The 13,595-nt window shown below is 41.0% G+C and overlaps 1 protein-coding gene across 4 annotated transcripts in view; it reads right to left on the bottom strand.

Annotated features, from left to right (window-relative positions):
- A1CF (APOBEC1 complementation factor) overlaps positions 1-13,595 on the bottom strand; it is a 101,743-nt gene that overhangs the window by 55,096 nt on the left and 33,052 nt on the right. The window contains exon 1 of one of the 4 annotated variants that reach the window (XM_072628930.1): positions 12,660-12,796. The exons of the other annotated variants lie outside the window; for them this stretch is intronic. Within the exon in view, the coding sequence (XP_072485031.1) occupies positions 12,660-12,668 (9 nt within the window). The 5' untranslated portion in view covers positions 12,669-12,796. Of the gene's footprint in view, positions 1-12,659; positions 12,797-13,595 lie in introns of those variants that run through there. 4 annotated transcript variants of the gene reach the window in all.

Genomic DNA, 13,595 nt, shown 5'->3' with positions numbered 1-13,595 from the left:
GGACATACTTGGTGATTTCTGGTCCTAAGTTGGTCAGTAACTGTAATGACACCAGCTCAGTTCCAAGGGTCTCTACAGAGAGTCACAGTCTGACATACTCTGGGGTAAAATGTTGGTTTTGGTCTGGTCACAGCTTGCTGGACTCAGCCTGGTTCCTGAGTGACCTAACAGGCCAAGGACTAGCTTCCACATTTTGAGAATGAACTCTGTGTCTTTGGAACTTCTCAGCGAAAGCAGAACATGATTGAGTTTGAAGCTTTGCTGAAAGCCTGAGGGATATAATGGAAAGAGCACTCTGCCTCTGACACTATTTGACTGTGTGCCCATGCTCTCCCCTTCACTCCCCAAGTCTCAGTTTCTTGATCTATGAAATAGGGATAAACAATGGAGCACTCTGCAGTTACATGTCATAGGACTATTGTAAAGGATGTTTAGAAGGTGCCTTGTCTCACTGATTTTTTGTAACTGATTATGTGAACTGTGGCAAGTTACTGCCCCTCTGAGTTAATTTCTTGTCTGTAAAATGAATGGATGAACTACAGGCTCTATATGATCTCTTACCACTCTGACCTTTTATGTTCTAAGTTCTGTCTCTTCTCAATCAATCAAGTATTTATTAAATACCCACTGTGTGCTAAGCTCAGGGGTTACAAAGTCAAAAGGTAATTAGTCCCTTTCCTCATTGAGTTGACTTCTAAAGGGGGAGAAAGCATGTTATATACTTACATACTTATATACATGTATAAAGTGTAAGTTTCTATGCTTATGTTTGCATGTATATCTCTATCTGTCTATCATCTATCTATCTATCTATCTATCTATCTATCTATCTATCTATCTATCTATCTATCTATCTACCTACCTATACATATGCATGTGTATAATCCCATAGATAACCATGGTTAACAAAATAACCTTGGAAGGGAAGGCATTATTATTAAGTAGCTGGGGGTACCAGCAAAGGTTTCATGTTGACCTTAGTTCTTTATTCTAAGTTCCTCCTGGCTCTAACATCCATGTTCTATGTTCTGGTGCTCTTCTGGTTCTGAGATCCCTCCAAGTTTTCTTAAGTTCCATGTTCTATATTTTGGAATCTTTTCTTGCCCTGGTATCCTATGTTCTAAGGTCCCTTCAAATTCCTACATTCTATGTTCACATGTCCCCCCTACCTCTGACATTTTCTGTTCTGAAATCCCTCCCAGATTTGACATTCTGTGTTTCAAGGTTCCTTCTAGATTTGCCTTTCTATCTTCTCAGATCCCTCCCAGCTGTGATATAGTATAATCTGAAGTCCTACCCATTTCCGACACTCCATTTTCTTAGATTACTCCTAGGTTGAATATTCTGTGTTCAGTGTTCTGAGGTCCTTCTCATCTTTGATATTCTATGTTCTAAGGGTTTCTCTAGTTCTAACATTTTCTGATTCTGATCAGTTCCTGACTTTAACCTTTACTCATCTCTTTCTTCTCTCAGACTTCTCATTCCATGTTGTTGAATATTCACACAAAACTGCTATTAAGATTTAAGGGTGGGATGCAGCTTATTTTTGGTTGGTTGGCTTATCCATGATAAAAAGGATATAATGTCATTTGTTGCAATTTTTTTCTTCTGAAAATCCAGAAATTGCCTGTGAGCAGAGGGCTGGCCCTAATGGCCTCTCTTTGCTCCCAAATACTGTTGGCCCTGAAATTCAGGTAGGTCTTCAAATAGGAACAAATAGCAAAGACCTTTCCATCCTTTTCTGAGGGCTACAATGACCCCTAGTTCGTGAGGCTCCAGAGCAGTCCCTTAAAGGTCACCTAGAGAAGGCCAGGGATGATTTAGAGATCTGACGTCACTTTAACATGAAAATAATCTCTCAGCTACATTTCCCTTGTGTGGTATGCTAGATCTCCTTGCTTCATGGCTGTGTACATGCCATCTACCTATTTTAATGACTTCAAATTGCTTACCCATTTAGACACATCCACACCATGCTCTGGCATGTCCGGCCAGTGGATCCAGGGATTCTTCTGAGCCTGAAAATAGCCCAGGGGTGTGGGCGGCTGGGACACAGAGCTTAGGGAAACATGTGGACTGGGGGTGTGTGTTAGTGCTCTGCTGGCCCAATCTAGACCCTAAGACTTCTGCTACCTATTTAAGACATTGATGGTCATGCATTGTGTGCATGAGCTAATGTCCTGGGATGGGCAGCAACTGCCAACCAAGTGAAGAAGAAGGCCCTGGGGCTTAGATTTTATCTTCCAAGAATATGACTATTTTGGTCACTGGCAGTTTTGCAGTGGTTGGGGAACAGTCTAAATGTCAAACTATTTTTCACTTGTTCTGATGTGGAGGAGACAACTCTAGGGCCATGATTCTCTTCTGGACTTTTGGAATCATTTATTTGGTAATTTCTAGAAAAAAAACTGATTTGGTGGTGGTTGCTGGAGCTCCCATTGGGATGGCCTTATGGAAGCACATCCTCATCATCCTCATCATCATGCGTTTACTAAGTGCCTCCTATTTAGCATGTACTGTGTTAAACAGAGGATATAAAAACATGGTCCTGCCCCTCAAGGAGCTCATAGTCTAATAGGGAGACCACATGCAAATTGATTATATGTACACAAACTAGATAGAGTGAACATGGAAGGATGAGGACAAAAATTGCACAGGATGGACAGGCACACAAAGGCTTCAATCTATACCACTGAGGGGATCACCCATATTGAAGATATAATGGATCCATCAAAAAATTAGAATGTTAATGAAAATAATAATGACTCAAAGGAAAGGCAGCACAGCATGGTGGAGGGAGTCAACCTTCAAGTCAGGGACTTGATGTTAAGTCCTGGTCATGTGACAGGGTACACATCTCTCTGTGCTCTAATCAGCTCTCTAAATTACAGAGTTGTCAGTCCTCATTGCTAGAAGGAGTCCTTGCACCAAGTACAACCACAGGTCTGGTTCTGTCCCAAATAATAAAAAGAGGAGATTTGATATTTATATAACATTTTGAAGTTTACAAAATACTCAATGGGTACTATCTCCTTGGAGCCTCACTACAAATCCATGGGGCAGACACTATAGTCCCTTTAATCCCCATACAGATGAAAAGACCGTCACTGGGAGAGTATGGTTTATTCAAGGTCACACAGTAATTGTCAGAGGTGAGATTTGAACCCTGGTTTTCCTGGCCCCAAGTCCAACGCACTCTCTAGTCAACCATGGAATTACAAGAAATCCTTGAAATCACCACTAACAGGTATCCAATGGGCCCAATGGAAGAAGTTCATAGTTGAATTAGTGCTAGGATTATTTTTCTGTAGACCTAGATGTAATAGAACATATATGGAAAGCAATGTCATGAGGGTATAAAATTCATGACACCATGGAAGATGGAAAGAATATCAACAGGAAGCTGGATGGTTTCCAAATCTGCTCCTCAGAGACAACAGGTAAAAATGAGACCAGCAAGCCCTTATAAGGCTAGAGTAAACACATCCAGTGAAATACATTCAAGAGTGTCCCCTCTGTGCCAATGGCCTGGGTACAAAAGATGTCCAATTTAGGTTTGGAAGCACCTTTAAAATCATGAAATCTGATTTCTCTATTCTCATACATGAGGAGGAAACTGATAATTGGATCACAGAGTGAGAGCTTGAAGGTCTCAGAGAGCATCTAGTCCAATCCCCCCATTTTACATCGGAGTAAGTGGAGGTCCAGCTATGAGCATCAGTGACCTTATCAAGACAGACCTAGCTTCCAGGAGCTAGAAAATGTCATTGTCCCCTCCCTTCATCAGACTTTCTGTGGAGTACTATACTCAGTTTGTTGGGTAGTTCTGGGTACCTAGGTTCAAGAAGGATCACGGATAAGCTGGAAAGTATTCAGAGAAAGGCCATCATTACTTGAAGGAACTGGGATGTTTACCTTAGACAAGAGAAATGTTGAGGAGGGGTGCATGATAGCCACATTTAGCTATTAGAAGGGCTGGTAGTAGAGGTGGACTCTGGAGGGGAGAACAAGAAGCAGTGGATGAGACCAAGGCTCACAGACAGGAAAGTAGAAATGGAAATGAAACTTGCTAACAATTAGAACTGATCTCCAGTGGGTGGGTTGCCTCTGGAAATAATGGGTGCCCTTTCCATGGAGGTCTTCAAGCAGAAGCTGGCAAATCACTTGCTGAGTTTGTTAACATGATGATTCTTTCATGTTTGGGTGGGGCAAGATGGCTGTTGGGATCCCTTCTAACTCATATTGAGTAGGAAGTTATGTGACAAGACCAAAGTCATATTGGTCATAATAAAGGAAGCTAGGGCTCTATCTCAGGACCTCTGGCTCCAAATCAAGCTCTTTCCACCGTACTGCATGGCCTCCCAGAAGGAGAACAAAGGAACTAGCTCTAGTTCTCTCACCTCCCCTCTGAGGCTTTACTAGACTTTTCAATTGATGACTCCTCACAGTCCTCTTTAACTCACCCCATCACATATTCTTTGCAAATTCTATTTGTAAAAGAGTTATAATTACAGTGAATCAGTGCTTACATTTTTGGGAAGAAGACAGTGTAAGAATGGAGATGGTGTGGTAAAAAGAGCCCTGGATTTGCAGTCAGAAGAACTGAGTTCAAATCTTGGTTTCTACTTGCCTTGGGCAACTCAATTAATATCTCACAGAATTCCAGAGTTGGAAGGGAATTTCTGACCCCTTTCTATCTCTCTATCCCATACTCCACTCCTTTTCAAGGGGATCTGAAGTTGGGGGAATCCATTGTCAGGGGATTTCCCTAATAAAGAGTATGTCTCAGGATAAATCATCTGCTTCTCTTATTTCTCTGGCTGATGGACAGGTAGGTTAGGAGTCAGTTGATTTTTCAATAGGAAGTGTTCAACCTGTGTGACTTTAACTAACTTATTTAACTTCTCTGGGACTCAATGTCCCCACCTATAGGCATTGGACAAGGAGACCCTTAACAATATCCATTCTAGTTCTATGTTTCCATGAAACCTGGAATTTTCTAGGAAGTAGTTGTGTGACCTTAGAAAAGTCATTTCCCTTTTCTAAGCTTCCCTCAGTTTCTTTATTTGTTAAATGAAAGGTTTGGATGAGATGATTTCTAAGGCAAAATGAATCCCTGCTCTTCAGAAGCTCCCATTCCAATGGGGGAAACAATGTGTAGATGAATAACGATGCTTGATGACATGACTGCATAGATGAGAGACAGCCTTTGAGAGGGAGGTAAAAGTTCCTGTGAGGGAAGGGACTGAGAAAGATAGGAATTGGCTTTGGAGCTGAGTCTTGAAATAAATCAAGGGTTCTTAAAGGGGGGAAGGAAAACATGCAGCCTGAAGGACAGCCATTGCAAAGGCATGGAAATGGGAGATAATGTCCTGTGTTAAGGACAAATAGTCCAGAATAGCTGGGTCATCAAGTGCAGGGAGCGATGTGTGTGTGTGTGTGTGTGTGTGTGTGTGTGTGTGTGTGTGTGTGTGTGTGTGTTGGAGAGGAGGGGGTGTTAAACAGTAGAATGATAGGAAGAGGACAGGGTGGAAGAGCTCTCAATGCCAAACTATGGAGTTTGCATCTGGCCCTATCATCTGAAAGCTTCAAAATTGCAAAGAGACAGATTTGGGTTTGATGGAAGGAAAAAAACTTCCTATGATTCAGTCACCAAAAAGTAAAGTGGGCTCCGCCTCAGATGTTAATGGGCTCCTTCTCATGGATAGGCTTCAAGCAAAGCCCTGTCAGGTCCATTGTAGCCTTCTTGTAGGATTCCTTTTTGGCCATGGGTTAAACTAGATGATGACTGAGGTCTCTTCACAGCTCTGAAATTCAGAAATTCTGGGATATCATCCACCATCCTCTAATTACATCCTTCAAGTCATAAAGTAGAATAGCTCCCTAGGGCAATGTTCAGGCTCCTTATATGGCAACTAGAGCTCTCTGCAGTCTGGTCCTTTGACCTCTTCAACCTTCATTATTCAACAGGTCCATAGTCATCATCTACTCTGCCCACTCAGCTGCCAAAACGCAGGGCTGATCATAGTGTCCACAACTGAAGACAGCTCTCTATCACCTCCAGGATCAACTAGATCTGTTAGTTCTTCCAGCCCTTCACAGCCAGATCCCATTGTAGCTTTCCAGTCTCCTGGATGTGCTCTATGATCCAGTGATGTTGGCCTCCTTGTTTGGCCTCAAACATGATATGGCATATGCTATGTGTGTTTGTGCTGACTGTCCCCATTCTTGGAATACTTGCTCTCATTACTATTTCATCATTTCCCTGGCTTCCTTGGAGCCACTCCTCAAATCTCACCTTATGCAAGAGGTCTTTCCCTGTTACCTTAACCTCTACTGCTCTGAGATTGCCTCCTTTTACATTCCACATGTATCTTGTGTATATATCGTTGAGCTCTTTGGCAGAGACCATGTTTTTGTCTCTCTTTGTGCTTAGAATGATGCCTGGCACATAGTCACTGCTTTATAAAAGCTTGTTGACTGTCAGTCAACAAAACACAGTGCTAAAAGCTAAGGGCCACAAAGTCATCCCTGTCCTGGTCAAACAGGTCAAATGATTTCAAGTTAGAAGGGACCAGAGAGGCCTTCACAATCACCCTCTCACTTTACATATGAGGAAACTGAAGCTCCGAGTGATTAAATGACTGGACATAATACTTACCTGAGGCAGAATTTGAACTGAATTCTTCCTTAATCCAAGCCCAGCACTCCACCCTCTACTACTCCACACAGCACCTCACCATGCTGTCAAATAAGTGTTATGGTTATTATTATACCCATTTTATGGAATAGCAAATCAAAACTGAGAGAACTCAAGTATTTTGCCCAGAGTCACAGGACTGATCCATGTTGGAAGCAGGATCCAAACTCAGGTTATTCTGACTCCAAGTCTAGCACTCAATCTACCATGCCTTATCATTTCTTAAGCACAAGGAGAACCAAATGCTGGAGTATTTCTTGGTTCTATTTTTCCTCTCTTGAAAGCGATATCTCTAAGGGATTCTGTTTCTTCCTGTTTGGGGAAATGGTCTCTTAAACTTAAAAGTTTTACTCATGCTAAAAAGCCAGGTCCCAATCAACCCACAGGAATGCAGGGGTGCTATTTGTTTCAGGCATTTCCTCCAAGTTTCTCTATGGCTTTTTCTAGTATCAGCATCCAAAGTAAAAAGAACATCACACAACAGGGTTTCTTGAGGCTTGTGTGCACACTAGGGTCAGCCAGCAGCTGGGGAGCTGATTGGTCACTGTAATCAAGTAACTCACAACACTCCATCACAGACAGCTGTGTTTGTCTTTCAAGGTGATAAAGAAAGGAGCCCAGAAATAGAAACTTTCAGGTAATACAGTTCTTCCAACCTTGCCCTAATTTCAATCTTCTTTCTGGTGCAATATTAAATTATTCAGAAAGACAGTGACTTTAGGGTCATAGATTTAAAGCTGAAAGGGACCTCGGAGGCCATCTTAGATGAACCCCAATTTATAGTGGAGCAACCTTGGGAGGTCCAAGGGGTTTAAGTGACTTGCCTAAGGTCACATGGATAGTCAGGAGCAAAGGCAGGATTGTGGAAGATGGATTGGAATATTCCCTTTAATCCCAGAAGACAGAACTGGGGCCACTGGGTAGAAATTTCCAAAAGGTCAGTTTTGGAACATTGAGAGCTATCCCAGAGTGCAATGGGCTGCCTTGGGAACTAGTGGGTCTGTCCTGATTGAAGGATTTCAGACCAAGACAACATGATGACTTGTGGTTGTATTGTAGAGGGATTTCCCAGTCATGTATGGGTTTGACCAGTTGGTCTCTCTCTCTGGTTCTTTCCAATGAGGAGGTTCTGTGATGCTGTGGCCCGAGAAGTCGAGTGATTTAATTCAGGTTCTTCAGGAAACAAAGGAGCAGAGCCAAAATTTGAATTCAGTACCTTTGATTCTGAATCCAGATGCTGTGATAATTCTCCAAGTATGGTTCTTGAGACTTCAGTTAATTTAAAAGATACATAAAAAAATTAGATTATTCCTGAAAAATACTGTGCCAGAAAAAAATTACGAAGCTGAAATTCCAAAGTAAAATGTTTTCTTTGTATATCTTGGAATATGAATAGTTAAACCTGTTGCTGTGAAGATAATAGCTTTGCCCTCTTTGTCTTCCAGTGGCATTGGACAAGAAATGAGATTGTACTGTTCTGTACTCTTGTAAATCTCAGCTTCCTTTGTTAACATTTGCTACACTTGTAACATCAACAGTTGTTACACTGTTACTGTTTTGACAATGGTGTGATGTGTTGCATTTGTAACATCACATACATTAATATTTACTTATTTAATTTAATGTAGCAACATTAATATTCTGTTACAGTGTTTCTTTTCTAATAGAAACGGTTGTTTTATTATTATTGTTTTGTAGCAAACATTTAATGGAGTAAAAGAAGTTCAATGTGCAGAAATGGCCACTGATTTTTTAAATCTTTTTTTTTTTAATCCTCAGAGCAGTCTTACAAATAACAAAAGGGAAAATAGCTTCCCCTCATCCAGCAATTCCCATCCCAACAGATAAACAAATGTCTTCATTATGTTAAATATCTTTGGTTCTGTACTAACTAAATTTTGGATGACTAAATTTCCCTCTAGAACTAGAAAAGAACCTCTTTTCTCAGTGGGCAGCTTTACAGAATTTTGTCATCAGTCACTTGGAGACCTGTATAGATTACTTGTCAGAGTGGGGACCATCTTCTGTGTTAAATATCTCCTGAATTGAAAACATCTTGAAGATCTGCTTTAAAATCTTAAATAAAACTGAAAAGCTAACAAGAACTCTCCTAATCAAAATGAACTCTTGAAAATTGAACTAAAAAAAAGAGATGTCCTACTATATGTCAGATACTGTACTAGGGTCTGGAGATCTCTAATCAATAGCAAAACTATTGTTGCCCTGAAGGACCTTACATTCCAGAGGGGGACACAGCAGGCTCATGCATTGATATGCAAAACACATGCAAAGCAAATGGCAGATGATTAGGGGCAGAGGAGAGGAAGTACCACCAGTTGTGGGTACTAGGAAAGACTTCATGCAGAACATGGTTCTTGAGCTGAGCCTTGAAGGAGTGAGGAAATGCATTCTGGGTGTCAGGAATGTCCACAGCAATGGAATAGGGATGGAGTGCCACCTAGGAGACCAGTAAGGGAGCCAGTGTGACAGAATTGTAGAGTTTGTAGAGGAGAGTAATGAGTGATGGGGTTAGGAAGGTAGGTGGGAGTCAAGTTATGAAGGAATTTAAATGCCAGAGAAATTTATATTTGATCCTAGAGGTAGCAGCAAGTTTATTGAATGGAGTTTATTGAATAGAGGTGTTGGCACCATCAGCTTGTTCCTTTGGGAAAATCACTTCGGTGGCTCTTCAGAGTATGGACTGGAGTGGGGTGAGATGAGACAAGGAGACCAACTGGGAGACCAACTCCAGCTCTCCTGAGGATCTTTTCCAGCAGAAGCATGACCACCATTTGCAAGAGTCCAGGTGGGGTATGGTAAGAGGTGAGGTGGCTCTGAATGAGGGTGGTGATTGTGCCAGGGCAGAAAAGGGGCCATATATGAGATGAAGAGAAGGGAGAAACAGGAAGATGAAGCAACTTGTTGGTTATGTGAGATGAGTGTGTGTGCATGTGCGTGTGCATGTGTGCACACGTGTGTGCGTGTACATGTGTATGTGTGTGTGTGTGTGTGTGTGTGTGTGTGTGTGTGTGTGTGTGTAGTTCAGGAGGTTACCAAGGCTGGAAGAAAAGCAGTACCCTCAACAGACATAGGAAATTTTAGAAACAGCGTGGGTTTGTGGGGAAGGATAATCTGTTCTGTTTTTGACACAATATTTTGAGTTGCCCATGGACCTATGTATATATGTATATACATATATGATATGAATATTATGAATAAGTTATACACTATGAATGTTATCAGTGAAAACAACATAATATATTTATATATATAATGTGCACATAATTATATGATATATATCATATATTAGAAATAGTATGAATATATTGTAAATATTAAAATTAAAATATATACATAGAATGTATATGTGTATATATACATACATGAATGTGTATATATATATATAGATATGTAGATATATCTGTGTATGTGTACACACACACACAGGCACATATTCCTATGGACCACTCACAATGAACATGTCCAAACATGTCGTTTCTTCCCCAAACCTGCCCTGTTTCTCAAATTTCCTATTTCTGTTGAGGTCACTACTTTTCTCCCATCTTTGGTGACCTCCTAGCCTTCCCCTCCCCCACTCACCTCACATATCCAAGAAGATGCCCCATCTTATTGTTTCTCCCTTCTCCTCATCTCACATATGACCCTTTCTCTACCCTGGCACAGTCACCAGCCTCATTCAGGACCACATCACCTCTTGGCACACTTCACCTGAACTCTTGAAGGAGCCCTCCAGTTGGTCTCCTTGTCTTGTCTCACCCCACTCCAGTCCATACTCTGAAGTGCCACCAAAGTGATTTTTCCAAAGTACCAAGCTGATGGTGTCAATAAAACATATACACATACATATATATGTATTATACAAAATGTATATAATATATACATACACATCGATGAGAAAAGAAGACTGAAGTGAGACAGGACAAACTGTCTTCAGGTACCTGAGGGGCTTAGACTACACATTGCTTGAATCCAGCGGGCAGACAACTTAGACAGAATGAGTGAAAGTTGTAGAAGAGCTGCTTTAGGATTGATATCTGGAAAAATTTCCTACTGATTAGCCATGTCCCAAAGGCAAATGTGTTGCTTTGTGAGGTAGTGGGCTCTTTCACTGGATCTCTTCCAGCAGATCACCATTTGCATATATTATAGGAGGTTTGTTCTTTCAGGTATAAATTGGACCAGGTGGCACTGAGGTCCCTTCCAACTCTAAGGTTCTGTGATTTTGTGACTTTTTCCCAGAGGTCAAGTCATTTTCAGATTGCTTGGAAAGTCAACAGTGAAGAGAAAGTGAAGCAAATAAATGTTTGATAAGAAAACGGACACACATTTAAGGGTTTTGTTATCTACATGTGAATTAGTTTATATCAAGATGAGAACTATGGCTCAGAGGAGTTGGAAAAGCACACAGGAGAAATAAGATTTTTGGTGAATTAAAGAACAGTGCTCTTTTGTTAGAACAGTGGGGATATTGGCTCATCAAGTAATTAGTTTAATTTATGCCTAAATCTGCTTCGATTTTCAGTGCATCCCCCAAAGGAGATGATTAACAGCTTCATGACGTTGGTGTTGGTGATGAGGATAGTGATTAGAATTTATGAATATATAGATTTAAGGTGGGAGGGTCTTTGCCCCCTCAAAAGAGACAAGGTAGTGATTACTAGGGTCACCAAGGACAGTCATTTTGCTAACCAATTGTCTCCATACTCTGGGTTGGTTTGATCTTGATTTTATAGGCTGGGGAAGCAGAAGGGGGGATAGGTGTTTCTACCCAAGAGGTGATCTGTTGGGTACCCAGTTACAGATTATGTTCTGTGACTACAGCAGTGACCCCAGAGGCCAAAGTCAGGGGCCTATCTTCACATAGTTTTTGATCCCATCTCAGGATGCCTGAATCCATGATATTACTGGATTTCATAGGATTTAGATGTGGTTGGAAGGGAGCTCAGATTTCATCTGGTCCAACTTATTTGTTTTACAAATAAAGAAATTGACTCACAGAGATTATAGTGTCTTGACTAAGGCTATTCAGGTAGCCAGAAATCTTATATTGGATCTCTTTAGACTTGTCAGATTTATTGAAGTATTTAGTGCCTCAAATATAGTAGGTGCTTAATAAATATTCATTGATTGATTGGTTGGAGAGCTAGTTTGAACATGAGATTGGATTGCTTCTGCCTGGTTACCAACAACCAAAAAGAGACAGTACAGCATAGTGAAGAGTGTGGTGGCTTTGGAGTCAGAAAGATGTGGATTTGAATACCTCCTCAGACACCTATTAGCTGTGTGATCTTGGTTAGGTCACTTAACCTCTCTAAGTCTCAGTTTCCTCACATGTAAAAAGGGATAATGATAGTACCCACCTCACAGTTATTATGGAAATCAATAAGCCTGAAAGCCCTATTAAAAAGACAGTTTTCATTATTACTGGTGTTAATCAGGGGTAATGGAGGAAGTTTCTGAGAGGCAGAGTTCTGTTCACTGTAAGCAGAAAGTTCCTAAAAAGTAGGATGACTCCATGGTATTATAGGCTTCTTTGAAGGACTGGAGGTTCTACATTACTGCAAGTCTCCAAGTAAAGGTACAAGAACATGTTGGAGACTGGTAAAGGGAGCCTTGATCTACACATTGAACTAGATGGCCCCAGGTCTTTTCTGATGCTGAGATTCCCTGACTTCCCTGACAGTGTTCTTTCCCATAGAAGCCTGAGGGGCCAGGTATGTAGCTGTGAATCAAAATCAGATACTCATAAAGTTGGAAGGAACTTTTTAGATGAGATGAGATAGCCTGATATTTTGAATCATATGAAATTCTCAAAGATGATGAGATTTTTCTGAAGTTTTCCCCACCAATTAGTGGAAGAGCCAAAGCCAGAGTCCCCAAATCTCATCTAGTCCTATTGCCAATTCATGAGGTGCACCCAGAAATCTTTAGTACTTACCCTGGGCATTCTCAAGCTGTCACAGCCTCTAGGACCAAGAGGTACTCTTATCTTCTAGATATCTCTGAAGGCTTTTCAACAATATTTGAGCAAAATATACCACTTCTTATTCCAGCTGAATTTTTAATGGAAATAATTTTAATTTTATGAAATTGAAATCATCTATTTTGTCTTTTGTGATTTTGTTCCATATTCTAACCTTATCATATCATAGACTTGGAGCTGAAATGAACTTTGTCCAACCCCACCCCTGCTCATTTTATGTTTGGGGAGATAGAGCCAGAGAGATTAAGTGATTTGTCTAAAGGGACCCACAAAAAGAGGCGGAACTGAGATCTCAACCCAACTCCTCTAACTCCAGAACCTGTGTTCATGCCACTGCACCATATTCCCTCCTTTCTCCATCTCTTTAGTTACAAATTCTCTCCCTACTTCCCAACCCACCAATCATTTCTGGGAAAGGGAACTCCTCCTATTCACTTATTCAATAAAAATGATTGCATCCATAGGTATGGAAGATTGCCTTGAAGACCCAGTCCTCATATTTCTTAAAAACTCTAACAAGTGTTGTGTTGGAAGGGCCTTTATTCAATAGGATCCATTTCTACTACATCTACATCTCTGTTTGTGTGTTCCATTTGAATCAACATGAGTTCCTATGCTGTGTCCCTCAAGTCTGCCAATGCTGGTGGACAACCTCTTTGCAACTTACAGTGTCTGAGAGTTCTCAGCAGAAGTGGAAGTAATATAATGTCCCTCTCCCCTTCAGGGTCACACAGGGAGCATGTAACAGGTGAGACTTGTCATCCTCCCTCTGAGGCTAGCCCTCACCAGAGAGCTTCCTACATGGATGAAATCATAGGTCTGTACCAAAGAACCCCAAATGGTCCCAATAGAATGTAAACTCATGAGAGTAGTAATTGTATTCAATTTCAG

Source organism: Notamacropus eugenii, chromosome 1 (assembly GCF_028372415.1).
Source record: "Notamacropus eugenii isolate mMacEug1 chromosome 1, mMacEug1.pri_v2, whole genome shotgun sequence".
Taxonomy (NCBI): Eukaryota; Metazoa; Chordata; class Mammalia; order Diprotodontia; family Macropodidae; genus Notamacropus; species Notamacropus eugenii.
Note: the sequence above shows the minus strand (reverse complement) of the source record. Positions and strands in the feature narration are given on the sequence as shown.